This window comes from Jaculus jaculus, chromosome 11 (genome assembly GCF_020740685.1).
Source record: "Jaculus jaculus isolate mJacJac1 chromosome 11, mJacJac1.mat.Y.cur, whole genome shotgun sequence".
In the NCBI taxonomy this organism is placed as follows: domain Eukaryota; kingdom Metazoa; phylum Chordata; class Mammalia; order Rodentia; family Dipodidae; genus Jaculus; species Jaculus jaculus.
In genome coordinates, this window is record NC_059112.1 from 98718692 (window position 1) to 98731577 (window position 12886).

General features: G+C 49.1%; 1 protein-coding gene and 2 non-coding genes across 4 annotated transcripts in view; 2 read left to right on the top strand and 1 right to left on the bottom strand.

The window, feature by feature from the left end:
- The window catches only part of Abcc6 (ATP binding cassette subfamily C member 6), a 52224-nt gene that overhangs the window by 16139 nt on the left and 23199 nt on the right, over positions 1–12886 (top strand). For both annotated transcript variants that reach the window (XM_045130354.1, XR_006632735.1), the window contains exons 11-15: positions 5130–5222; positions 6846–7049; positions 7212–7358; positions 9983–10070; positions 11745–11820. In XM_045130354.1, the coding sequence (XP_044986289.1) occupies positions 5130–5222; positions 6846–7049; positions 7212–7358; positions 9983–10070; positions 11745–11820 (608 nt within the window). The remainder of the gene's footprint in view (positions 1–5129; positions 5223–6845; positions 7050–7211; positions 7359–9982; positions 10071–11744; positions 11821–12886) is intronic.
- Positions 6087–6193, top strand: LOC123453414. Its single transcript, XR_006632807.1, has one exon. It is a non-coding gene; the product is annotated as a U6 spliceosomal RNA (small nuclear RNA).
- Positions 10415–10592, bottom strand: LOC123453482. The gene has a single exon (XR_006632860.1). It is a non-coding gene; the product is annotated as a small nucleolar RNA SNORA81 (small nucleolar RNA).

A 12886-nucleotide genomic window follows, 5' to 3' on the forward strand; every position in this document is an offset into this window, starting at 1 on the left:
GTTGGTTTTACTGACACAGGGTTTCATAAATCCCAGCGCATCTCTCCAGCCCAGATGTTCATCTCTTGATCCCTCAACTTTCTCAGTATTGGGATTACAGGTGGGGGCCTCTACACCCAGCTTCCTTTATATATATATATATATATATATTTATATTTTAAGAGGGACACAGAGAGAGAATGGGCATGCCAGGGTCTCTAGCCACTGCCAATGAACTCCAGATTTGGAGATTCATGTGCCATCTTGTGTATCTGACTTATGTGGGTACTGGGGCATTGAAATCTTGTTGTTAGGCTTTACAGGCAAGCACCTTAACTGCTGATCTATCCAGCTCTTTCTTTCTTTTCTTTTCTTTCTTCCTTTCTTTCTTCCTTCCTTCCTTTCTTTCTTTCTTTCTTTCTTTCTTTCTTTCTTTCTTTCTTTCTTTCTTTCTTTCTTTCTTTCTTTCTTTCTTTCTTTTTGAGATAGGTCCTCACTCTGTAACCTAGGCTGACCTCAAACTCAAGGTAATCCTCCTGCCTTTGCTTCTTGAATGCTAGGATTACAAATGTGAGTGATTACAATGTCCCAGTGTGGACACTGCCATTGATACTTCTTAGGGGGTTCATGGGACACCCAGTAGGTGGATCAAATACATTTAAAAATCATCAGTGATGCTGAAATGTCATCATTAACTGAAAGGAAACTGAAACACAGTGTTAGGGAAAGAGATGGGGTATGTGCCCACCATGCCCAAACCAGAATCTGTCCCGACTTTTCTTTCTGTTTTGTGGCTCAGAAGCATTTTGTTGTTTATTTTTGTTCTTAAATTAAAATTACAGACTCTGTTTGGGAACTGCCCGGGCTCAAATCTTGTTCTTAACACTTACTGGCTGTTAAACTTTGCATGGTTCCCTGTCTGTGCCCAATTCCTCATCTTGAATTGTTGGGGCATAAATGAGCTGACACTGAGGGAGCATTTTCTCTTTAAATATTCAGGATCAAGAGTGTCACTGATTTAGAATTTGGGAATATTTGTGAATACATGGGACCCAAGACAATCAGTTATGTTTTTGTTGTTGTTGGTTTTTTTTGTTTGTTTGTTTGTTTTGTTTTTTTGAGGTAGGGTCTCACTCTAGCTCAGGCTGACCTAGAATTCAGTATGTAGTCTCAGGGTGGCCTCGAACTCACAGTGATCCTCCTACCTCTGCCTCCCGAGTGCTGGGATCAAAGGTGTGCACCACCACGCCTGGCTCAATCAGTTATGTTTTATGTACACCTTGTTCCTATAGCCTGAAGTAATTTCACAGGATTTTTTATTTGTTTGTTTGTTTTGTTTTGTTTTCCAAGGTAGGATCTCAGTCTAGCTCAGGCTGACCTGGAATTCATTATGGAGTCTCAGGGTGGCCTCAAACTCTCAGTTATCCAACTACCTCTGCCTCCCGAGTGCTGGGATTAAAGGTGTGAGCCACCACAACCGGCTAAGATGTTTTCTTTTAAAGATTTTTATTTATTTATTTACTTCAGACAGAGAAAGGGGTGGAGGAGAGAATAGGTGCACCAGTGCCTCTAGCCCCTGCAAACGGACTCCAGACGCATGAGCCACCATGTGCATCTGGCTTATGTGGGACCTGGAGAATTGAACCTGGGTCTTTAGGCATCACAGGCATGTGGCTTAACCACTCCAGCCCTTCACAGGATGTTTTTGATGTCCTGGCATCTTGATGATGACCATCACATGTGATGAGCTGTGGGATTCCCATCCTTCTAAGCCTGGAGCATTGCTGCACCTGGTCTTTGGGACAGGGATGCTCCAGCTGGACGTGGAAGGAGCATCCAGCTCCTCCAGAGGTTTCTGGCTGTGACCACTGTCTATGGTGAGCCAGGGGAGGCAATTCCTAAGACCTTCAAAGACCACTCCAGCCCTGCTCCCAGGAGACAGAGAGATAATAAACTTTGTTCTACAATAATGGATTTTAAAAAAATAATTTATTTATTTGAGAGAAGAAAGGGGCAGAGAGAGAGAGAGAGAGAAAGAGAATGGGCATGCCAGGGCTTCCAGCCACTGCAAACGAACTCCAGACACATGCAGTACCTTGTGCATCTGGCTTACGTGGGTCCTGGGGAATTGAACCAAGGTCCTTTGGCTTTGTAGGCAAATGCCTTAATCGCTAAGCTATCTCTCCAGTGCTAATAGATATTTTAGATATTGAACAAATAGTTTCTTTTGCAGCATTCGACTCTGCCTTGGAATGCAAAGCCAGCCAGCTATAACACTGCACATATTGGTGGGGTACACTGGTACAGTTCTATCTGCCTGTCTGTTTATTCATTGTTGTGGTGCTGGGAATGGAATCCAGAATCTTGGGTGTGCTAGGCAAGTAGTCTTCCATGAGCTACATCCCCAGCTTTTAAAAACTTGTGTTTTAATTTTGAGACCGAATCTCACTTAAGTTGCTGGCCTTGAACTCACTCTATCCCACACAGACCTCACATTTGCAATCCTCCTGTCTCGGCATCCTGGATAGATGGATTACTGGCATGCCCAGCTAACATACATTTATAAATATTGAAATTTTAACTTCATATAATTTTCACATGTCATGAAATACTCTTTTTTTTTTTTTTTTTTTTTTTTTTTGGTTTTTCGAGGTAGGGTCTCACTCTGGTCCAGGCTGACCTGGAATTCACTCTGTAGTCTCAGGGTGGCCTTGAACTCACAGCAGTCCTCCTACCTCTGCCTCCTGAGTGCTGGGATTAAAGGCATGCGCCACCACGCCCGGCATGAAATACTCTTTTTTTTCCTAACAAAAATGTTCTGAATGACATGAGCTATACAAAAAGAGTTGGCGGAAAATTTTATTTTAAAAAGTGGGGTGTGGTGGCACACACCTTTAATCCCAGCACTTGGGAGGCAGAGGTAGGAGGATTTCCATGAGTTCGAGGCCACCCTGAGACTACAGAGTGAATTCCAGGTCAGCCTGGACTAGAGTGAGACCCTACCTCAAAACAAAACAAGCAAAAAAAGAGTTGGGGGAATCTACTCCTATGCCGTAGTTTCCACTTCCTAGGAAGGGGTATCAGGGGCATATTCATCATGAGGGAGAGATCAATACTCCCCACATCCCCTCTGGCGCACATTCATGTCTCTATTTCTGCACAGGATGCAGGTCCTGGACCGCTTATAACTCAGGCATGCTGTATTCCAAGGCTTTACATACAGTTGGAGCTCAGCAAACGTACACATAAAGCACTCAAACAGTGCTTGGTGTGCAGTGAGAAAATACTGGCTGTGATTAGGTGGAAAGAGAGTGGGGGAAGGAGGAAGTGTGCCTAAAAGAATTGAAGGTCATGAGCAGACTGGCCTATGATACAGGCTGGTCTAGATTAGAGGCTGTAGGAAGAAAAAGAAGGAGGGGAGAAAGGGACAGAGGGAGGGATGGATGAATGGATGCATGGAGAAAAGGAGGAAGGGAGAATATGAGAATGAGAGTTTTGTTATGTTTTTTTCTTTTTTTAAATTTTTATTTATTTACTTGAGAGCGACAAACAGAAAAAGAGGCAGATAGAGAGAGACAGACAGTGGGTGCACCAGGGCTTCCAGCCACTGCAAACGAACTCCAGACGTGTGTGCCCCCTTGTACATCTGGCTAACATGGGTCCTGGGGAATCAAGACTGAAAGCGGGGTCCTTAGGCTTCACAGGCAAGCACTTAACCGCTAAGCCATCTCTCCAGCCCTGTTTTGTTTTTTCGAGGTAGGGTCTTACTCTAGCCCGGGATGACCTGGAATTCACTATGTAGTCTCCCGGTAGCCTCGAACTCACAGTAACCCTCCTACCTCTGCCTTCCCAGTGCTGGGATTAAAGGTGTGCGCCACCACGCCCATTGAGGAAGTGAGTTTTACCTTCTGTCTGTTTTTTCCGGTCCCATTTAAGGCTGGTGCTTGCCTTCATGACACCACGCCATGGAGACACTAGGTGGCATTGCTGCACAAGTGAAACAAACTGTCCTTTTATTCTAGAAAGTAGGAGATAAGAGTTTTTAGGGGCCAGAGGCGAACCTGAGGCCGGTAGCCTGGAGATGGGGTGGGGTTTGTTTAGTACATGGGGCCAATGAACTCTGGAGTAAGCTCAGACAATCATGATAGCTTAAACTTCGTTTGCTTGGTGTGGTAGCATATATCTGTAATCTGCTGGGGAGGTAGGTGGAAGCCAGAGAATCAGGAGTTCAAAGCCAGCCTGGGTCACATGAGACTCTGTTTCAAAACAACAGCAAATCATTTATCCTGTCCCCAACCACCCCATCTTCCAGGTCGGGAAAGCTGGGGGACATAACCATCCCAAAGTCACAGAGAGGGTGCAGGGGGTGGGGGGGGGTGGGAGACAGAAAAAAAAAATGCATGGCACAGGACAACCAGGGAAAAGCCTAAGTGTGTCTCAGATCGAACACTCGCTGATTTTTTTTTAATCTGAAGTTTAAATTTGTGTGGTCCTTTGGTAAATATGTCCAGCTCCCTTAAGGAGTGAGATGGCGACTGAGACAATAATGACTCTTCATCGCTAATGGGAGCAGCTCTGCCTACCTCACAGGTGAGGAACGAATGAGCACGTGTGTGTGTGTGTGTGTGTGTGTGTGTGTGTGTGTGTGTGTGTGTGTGTGTTGCAGTGGCTTTCCTAGGGCCACATTTGAAGGGTCAAAATTTAAATCCAGCTGGGCGTGGTGGAGCACGCCTTTAATCCCAGCACTCGGGAGGCAGAGGTAGGAGGATTGCCGTGAGTTCGAGGCCACCCTGAGATTCCAAAGTGAATTCCAGGTCAACCTGGGCTAGAGCGAGACCCTTCCTTGAAAAACAAAACAAAATTTAAATCCAAGTCCCGATTCCAACCTTCTGGTTTCTGCCCTTCTGGTCAGGAATATCTTCTTGTCCAGCTTGCTACGGTGTAGCTGCCTTGGGTACAATCTCCCCCCTGCGAGCTGGCTTGTCCCCCCTCCCACAAAAGGCTTCGTCTCCAGTAGGTTCCTCTTCTGTGGACGTCCCTGCCTCTGTGACCTGGGCTGCCCTTGTCAGGGGTCTGACATCTCCTGCCTTAGGACGCACAGCTGACCGAGCTCCCTAGGGTTGTGTGACGCCTTGCTCTTCTGTCCCTAGCTCCTGGGACCCTCTGCCCTCACGGCCATCGTGGTCTTCCTAAGTCTCCTTCCTCTGAATTTCTTCATCACCAAGAGACGGAGCCAGCATCAGGTTTGGCGTCGTTGGAGCAGGGATATGGTGGGCAAGAGGGAACAGCCACAGGGCCTGGATGTGTTGGTGACAAGAGACAGGAGAGGGCAGTGGAGGCTGCATCCCCGTCTGCTAGACATGGCTTCATTCCATCTAGAGTGTCACATTCTCCTTCTGTGGCTCCAAGCCTCTGTCTCCAACTGGGGTTACTGCAGGTACCCCTTTCCCAACAGCTTCCCCACCCCTCATCTCTACTCACCAGGCAGAAGGGTTGTGGGACCCACAAGGAACCACACCCTCCTCTGTCACCCCTGAGGAGGTCACATCTGTCTCAGTGTCAAAGTCAGAGACCCTGCTGTGGCCCACTTGTCCCTGACCCCTTTCCGTCCCTCTATTGCTCGCTTCCTCTGATCCCCCTGCAAACTTCCCCGGATCTCAACCAAGCAGCGCTCCCCCCTCCCGGCCTGTGCTCCTACGACTAGCCCCTGTGCCTGGACCCCCTCCCTGCAGGTACACCCCGGGGCCCTCCTGCCCTGCGCAGGCGCTGTTTCCTTCTCTGCAGCCCAGCGCTCACGGGGCCAGGCTGTCCACCAACACGAAGCTCCGCAGCTGTGGCCTCTGGCACAGGACTGTTCTGAAATAGTGTGGAGCGCTTAGAAAGTGCTTGTGAGCCAGGCGCGGTGGCGGTAATCCTTGCACCTGGGAGGGGGCTGAGGTAGGAGAGTTGTGAGTTTGAGAACAGCCTGGGCCACACAGTAAGACCAGAGACAGGGAGAGGGAGAGGGAGAGAGAATAGGAAAGTAAGTGGGAAAGGGAAAGGAGGAAGGACAGAGAAAGAAAAGAATGTTCAGTAAATATCGTGAGCTACAGAAAAAGACAGGGATGGTGCTTGCTTTGGCAGCACATGCACTAAAGTTGGAATGATACAGAGAAGATTAGCATGACCCACGCACAAGGATGACACGCAAGTTCATGAAGAAAAAGAGAGGGACAGGGCTGGAGAGAAGACGTAGCAGTTAAGGTGCTTGCCTGTGAAACCCAAGGATCCTATGTTCAACTCTCCGGATCCCACATAAGCCAGACACACAAAGGTGAGGCAAGCGCAGGGTCACACATGCCCGCTAGGTGGCATAGGCATCTGGAGTTCAATCTCAGTGGCTGAGGCCCTGGCGTGCCAATTCTCTCTCCATCTTTCTGAAAAAGAAAAAGGGAAGGACGGACTTACTGCCTCTCTTCACCACTGTCCCCATCCATCCTGTACCTGTCACCTGGGCTGCTTGGAGGGTGGTCTCTTCCAAGACATTCTCCGCACAGCTGCTCCCAGTGGACCCCTCTGCGGTAGAGTGTGAGACCCTCAACTCGTCTGTGTAACCTTCAGGTCCTGATGCAGTAGGCCGTCTCTCCCCCCAAGCACTGGTTTACACTCTCCTCTGGCCTCCCCAGATTTCCATCGAAGCACACTGTTCCCTCTCTTGTCCCCACCTGCCTCCCCTTGGCCTCGTTTAAGACACGCAGCACCCTTTCCTTCCTGCAGCGCCATGCTCAGGTCGGAGGCAGAATCAGCAGGGCTGGAGGGCATCTGCAGAGGCAGTGGGGCAGATCATTCCAGGTCTGGCCTCCCACCTGCTGCCCTTTCCATCCCAGGAAGAGCAGATGAGACAGAAGGCCTCCCGCGCCCGGCTCACCAGTTCCATCCTCAGGACCGTGAGGACCATCAAGTCCCACGGCTGGGAGGAAGCGTTTCTGGAGAGGGTTTTGCACATCCGGAGCCAGGAGCTCAGTGCGCTGAGGACCTCCAACCTCCTCTTCTCCGTGTCTCTTGTGTCCTTCCAAGTGTCGACCTTTCTGGTGATGTCCCCATGGTCTCAGAGCAGGGGTTGGGGGGGGGCTTGCTGGGGGTGAGAGCCCATGCTTTCATTGAAACCTGGCCAAGTAGAGCTCGGAGACACCTCGGTGGGCCTGGTGCCCAGCCACGGCCCAGGGTCTCGGTGACACCGTGTGTCTCACTAGGTTGCTCTCGTCGTGTTTGCTGTCCATACACTGGTGGCCGAAGAAAATGCCATGGATGCAGAAAAGGCCTTCGTGACCCTCACCGTGCTCAGCATCCTCAACAAGGCGCAGGCCTTCCTGCCCTTCTCCGCCCACTGCATCGTTCAGGTGAAACACGAGGTGGGGTGCAGGCCTGCTGGGGAGCCCGGGAAGCAGGCCTGGGGTGTTGGTGCCCCGGGTCCACCGTCAGCAGAGGCGAGATGGGGCGTTGCCAAGAGAACGGCAGAAAGCCCATCCGAGGAGGTCCTGAGGATACATGGACACCTCAGCAAACATCCCCAAAGCACGGAGTCACTTCATTTCTCTGCTGTCTTTAATATTTTTATTTATGGGCTGGAGAGATGGCTTAGCGGTTAAGCGCTTGCCTGTGAAGCCTAAGGACCCCGGTTCGAGGCTCGGTTCCCCAGGTCCCACGTTAGCCAGATGCACAAGGGGGCGCACGCGTCTGGAGTTCGTTTGCAGAGGCTGGAAGCCCTGGCGCGCCCATTCTCTCTCTCTCCCTCTATCTGTCTTTCTCTCTGTGTCTGTCACTCTCAAATAAATAAATAAAAATTAAAAAAAATATTTTTATTTATTTGAGACAGTGAGAGAGGGAGAGAACTCCAGACGTATGGTTTACATGGGTCCTGGGGAATCAAACCTGGGTCCTTTGGCTTTGCAGGCAAGCACCTTAACTGCTAAGCCATCTCTCCAGCCCTCTCTGCTGTTTTTATTGTTGGGTCCTTTCTCATCAAGCATCCTTGGGTATTGTAGCTATTACCTTCTCGTTGTGGGGACAAAATAAGCCAATCAGCAGTAGCTCATGGAGGAAAGGGGTTTATTTTAGGGAGGCAGTTTCTAGGGGAAGCTTCATCATGGTAGGGAAAGCTTGGCAGAGGAGATGGCGGGCATCACATCTTCACATCAGTGTGGAGGAAGTAGCCAGTGCAGAGTGAGTGCCACCAGAGGGGCTGGGCTCTGGCCCTTAAGGCCTGGCCCCAGTGGTACACTTTCTCCAACAGGGCACCCAAGGGCTCCACAACCTTCCCAAACAGCACCACCAACTGGGGATGAAGTAATCAAACACTTGAGGTCGCAGAGGACATTTTAGCATTCAAACACCACAAGTCTGAGGAAGGCTGCATAACTGAGCCCCCTGTTTTTCTTTCTTCTTTTCTTTTCTTTCTTTCTTTCTTTCTTTCTTTTTTTTTTTTTTTTTTGCATGTGTATGTGTATGTAGCAGAAGACAGATTTAGGTTCACTGAGATGAACTTCCAGACCAGGCACAGTTATGGAGGAAGGGATATTTATTGAAGTTTACAGATCCAGGGGAAGTTCCATAAATGGCAAAAGAAGCTGGCCTGTCTTCACAGGTCCAAGCAGAGAGAGAGGCACAAGCCAAAAGCCAAAAGCCACACAGCACAGCACACTTCAGGAACTCCAGCTTGGCATACTTTGCATATCTTTAGATTGAAACCTGAAACCCACCATCACACCTTAAGATCCACACAGTGATGTTGCCTCCAGCCAGGTGGCTGCAGAATGCAAACTACAAACAAATAAGCAACTGAATATATTGGGGGCCATCTGTTCTATTCAAACCACCGCAGTGTATGTAGTGTGCATTATGTGTGTTCACAAGTGTGGACACACAAGTATGTGCATGCATGCGGAAGCCAAGTTGACATCAGTGTCTTCTTTAGTTGTTCTCCACCTGGTGTGTGTGTGTGTGTGTGTGTGTGTGTGTGTGTGTGTGTGCAACCTTGGGACAGCAATCCTTCCCTTCCACCTTATGTGAGACAGGGAGGGTCTCTTGTTTGCTGCTGGGCACTGCAGACTAGGCAGCCCCTGAGTTTCAGGACTCTCCTGACACCGCCTTCCACGGCCGTTGCCATAGACATTGTCTTCTTGTGTTCTGCTTTCCCTGGGTTCTGGGTATCCAATCTCTTGTCTTGAGGCTGGCACAGGCATTTTTAGTCAGTGAGCCATTTCCCCAGACCCCCCCTTTTTTTTTTGAGGTAGGGTCTCACTCTAGCCCAGGCTGACCTGCAATTCACTATGTAATCTCAGGGTGGCCTCGAGCTCACGGCGATCCACCTGCCTCTGCCTCCCGAGTGCTGGGATTAAAGGCGTGCGCCACCACGCCTGGCCCAAGACCCCAGTTTTTTTTGAGACATGGTTTCTCATGGAATTTAGAGCTCATCCATTTGACTAGATTAAATAGTCAGCCAGCCCCAGGGATGCTATCTCTGCCTCTCCGGTGTGGGGATTCCAAGATCACAATGCCATACCCAGCTTTCACAGTATTTTGGGGGAACTGAACTTATGTTTAGGCAGCAAATCTTTTACCACTGAGCCATCTCTCTGGCCCACCTGCCTGTATTTTGCTGGTTCCCTCCACTAGACAAACGTAGGCGTGTGGTTCCCCCAAGAGGACGGCCGCTAATGGACAGTCTGAAGTTACGCCACGTGGCTGCTCGTGCCGTCAGGAAAGGCACCAGCCTCCTCCAGGTCTTGTCAGCAAAAGGGGAAGCTGGATGGTTTCAGTTTCTCTCATTCAGATCAAGGAAGAGTGTCTCACCCATGTCAAGGGCATCGTTTTCCATGACTTAGAAAGCCCTGTCCCCATGTCCGGCAAATGCCGAGTATCGTGCTCCGTGACAGGAAACTGTCCCCAGGCATTCCAGGGCTCTCACCCAGAGCCCAAGCCCGTTGCTCTTCTGGGAACTGATGTGGGGCTGTGCTGTCCCCAGGCTCGAGTGTCCTTTGATCGCCTGGCCACCTTCTTGTGCCTGGAAGAAGTGGACCCCAGGGGCCTGGACTCAAGTCGCTCTGGGAGCAGTGAGTGCTGAGATGGACCGGGGGGGGGGGGAGGAGGGGGAGATAGTGATGGTGTGTGCAGATCCTGCCATCAGCCTCACTTGGGGCTCCTGTTTCAGCGCCCCCCTTCGGTGACTTTCCTAGAGGACTGTGGCTGTCATTCTGGGTGCTCAGCAGGGGGCTTTGAACTTGCTTTGTAACCAAAGCTGGCTTGAGCTCATGATCCTCCTGTCTCTACCTCCTAAATCCTGGATTTAAAGGCATGTACCACCATGCCTGGCTCATTTATTTATTTTGTGTGTTTTAGATTTTTCTTTTTTCTTTTCTCTCTTTCTTTTTTTTTTTTTTTTTTTTTTTTTTTTTTACAATATTACACAAAATCTTAAGACAACAGACCTTGGACATTAAGAAAGAGGTCCACCCCAGTCTCTGGGATCTAGCGTGATTACTCTTTTTCCTGTGTGAACTCTGCTAGCATTATTACAAAAACCAAGATAGGATCCTAGTCTCTGCAATTTTAGCACAGTGCTTATACAAGAAGGTTGAAACTTTATTTTTAAAGATTTTTATTTTTTTTTATTTATTAGAGACAGAGAGGGAGAGAGTGAGAGTGGGCACATGAGGGCCTCTGGCCACTGCAAACAAACTCCAGGCACATGTGCCACCATGTACATCTGGCTTACGTGGGACCTGGAGAATTGAACCTGGGTCCTTAGATTTCTCAAGCATGCGTCTTAACCACTAAGCCATCTCTCCAGCCCTATTTATTCATTTATTAGAGAGAAAAAGAGAAAACAGACAGAGAGAGAGGGAGAGAAAGAGAATAGGCATGCCAGGGCATCCAGCCACTGCAAACAAGCTCCAGACACATGTGCCACCTTGTGCAACTGGCTTATGTGGGTTCTGGGAAATTGAACCTGGGGTCTTTGGCTTTGCAGGCAAGTGCCTTAACTGCTAAACCATCTCTCCAGCCTGAAACTTTTTTTTTTCAAGTAGTGTTTTGCTCTAGCCCAGGCTGACCTGGAATTCACTGTGTAGTCTAAGGCTGGCCTTGAACTCACAGCAATCCTCCCACCTCTGCCTTCTGAGTGCTGGGGTTAAATGCATGAGCCACCATGCCTGGCAGCATTTTTTTTTTTTTTTTGAGACAAGATTTCATTATTGATCCAAGCTGGTCTCATATTCTCTGTGCAGCCCAGGCTGTCCTCAAACTGGCTATCTTCCTGCCTCAACTTCCCAGGTGCTGGGATTATAGGCCTGTAACACCATGCCTGACTCAATACCTTATTTTTATTTAATTTATTTGAGAGAGAGAGAGAGAGATAAAGATAGAGAAAGAATGGGTGCTCCAGGGCCTCTTGAAGCTGCAAACAAACTCCAAATGCATGTGGCACTTTGTGCATCTAGCTTTACATGGGTACTGCTGAATTGAACCCTTACCAGCAGGGCCTTGCAAGCAAGGACCATTAACTAGTGAGCCATTTCCCCAGCCCCTCAATTAAAAAAAAAAAATGAAAAGAGACAACGGGAAGGATTTGGCCCCTTGACTGTGTGTGACTCACCTGACCCATGGCAGGGTCACCCAAGCCAGCAGGTAACAAGCCAATTTGGTCCCTGAAGCAGGGCTTGGGGTTTTGCAGACAAGAAGGCCATATGGGTAGGATTAGTCCCTGTAACTTCCTCCTGTGCCCACAGCTCAGGAGAAGAACTGCATCGCTGTACACAATGGCACTTTCGCCTGGTCCCAGGAGAGCCTGCCCTGTTTGCACAGGTAGGGACCGTCTCTAGGAGCCCCTCCAGCCTCCAGGGCAGGAGCTGTCCCACCTCCCCCACTGGTTGGGTTCCTGCAATGCCAAACTTGCCTTTATGGTAGAAGAGGTGGCTTTGCTTTTGCTTTGGTTTTCTTGTTTGGCTTTAAGCTTGGGAATTCCATGATTAAGAGGAATTTGTTTAAAGGTTAAGCTGATATAATACTTCATTTTCTAGTATATGGTGAAGTAGTGCAAACTGTAGGTAGAAAATTAGAGTCCTAGTTAAGAGAAATTACCAAGTAGGAAAAAAAAATGCTGCAAAGGGTTCTTTTAAAATTTTACTTCAATTTCTAGGCTTACCTTTATTTAACCAACCTGTATAGGAACATCAGCTTAATCATCAAGTTAGGTGACATTCTACATATTTGAGTGTTGGTATATCTGCACTTGTTTGCTAACTTGATGAGTATTGATCTATTGCTTCATATTGCTTGAAAGATAAAATGTCTTAACTTCGGGGAGGGATGAGAATTTGAAATGCAGACATGCAGATGATTCTGAGAGACCGTGCTGGGTCCCACCCGGAGCTTGAAGGTGGACAGGCTGGGATGGGATCTGCTGGGGTTAGGGAATCTCAAGCAAGCCAGAGCCTGTGGAGGGCGCGCAGGACATCAGCGTCTCCCCTGTGGCAGGAGGCACTTCTATTCCCTGCACCTGGCCAAGAGAAGCCTCAAGGCCCAAGCACACCAGCTGTGCCCTTTCTATGCCTCTTGTATCAGCTCCAAGGTCACTGTCACCGTCAGCCTCTGCAGCTAGATCTTAGTGGCTAAAGACCCCAGCCAGTCCCCAAACTTCCCACAAAGGGAATGAAAGTACACTGGCTGTTTGTGCCAATGGCCACCCATCACTTTGTAGCATTTGCTGCCCTTTTCTATGTGCCAGGCCCTGTTCTAGGCACGAGAGGGTAGGGTAAAGCAAACAGACAAGGGCTGTGCTCTCTTGTGCCAACATACCCATGGGCATGGGGACACAAACAGGGAGTCAGGGGAAAGGCTCCAGCCCATGGTGTGGGTGGCAAGGGAAGGT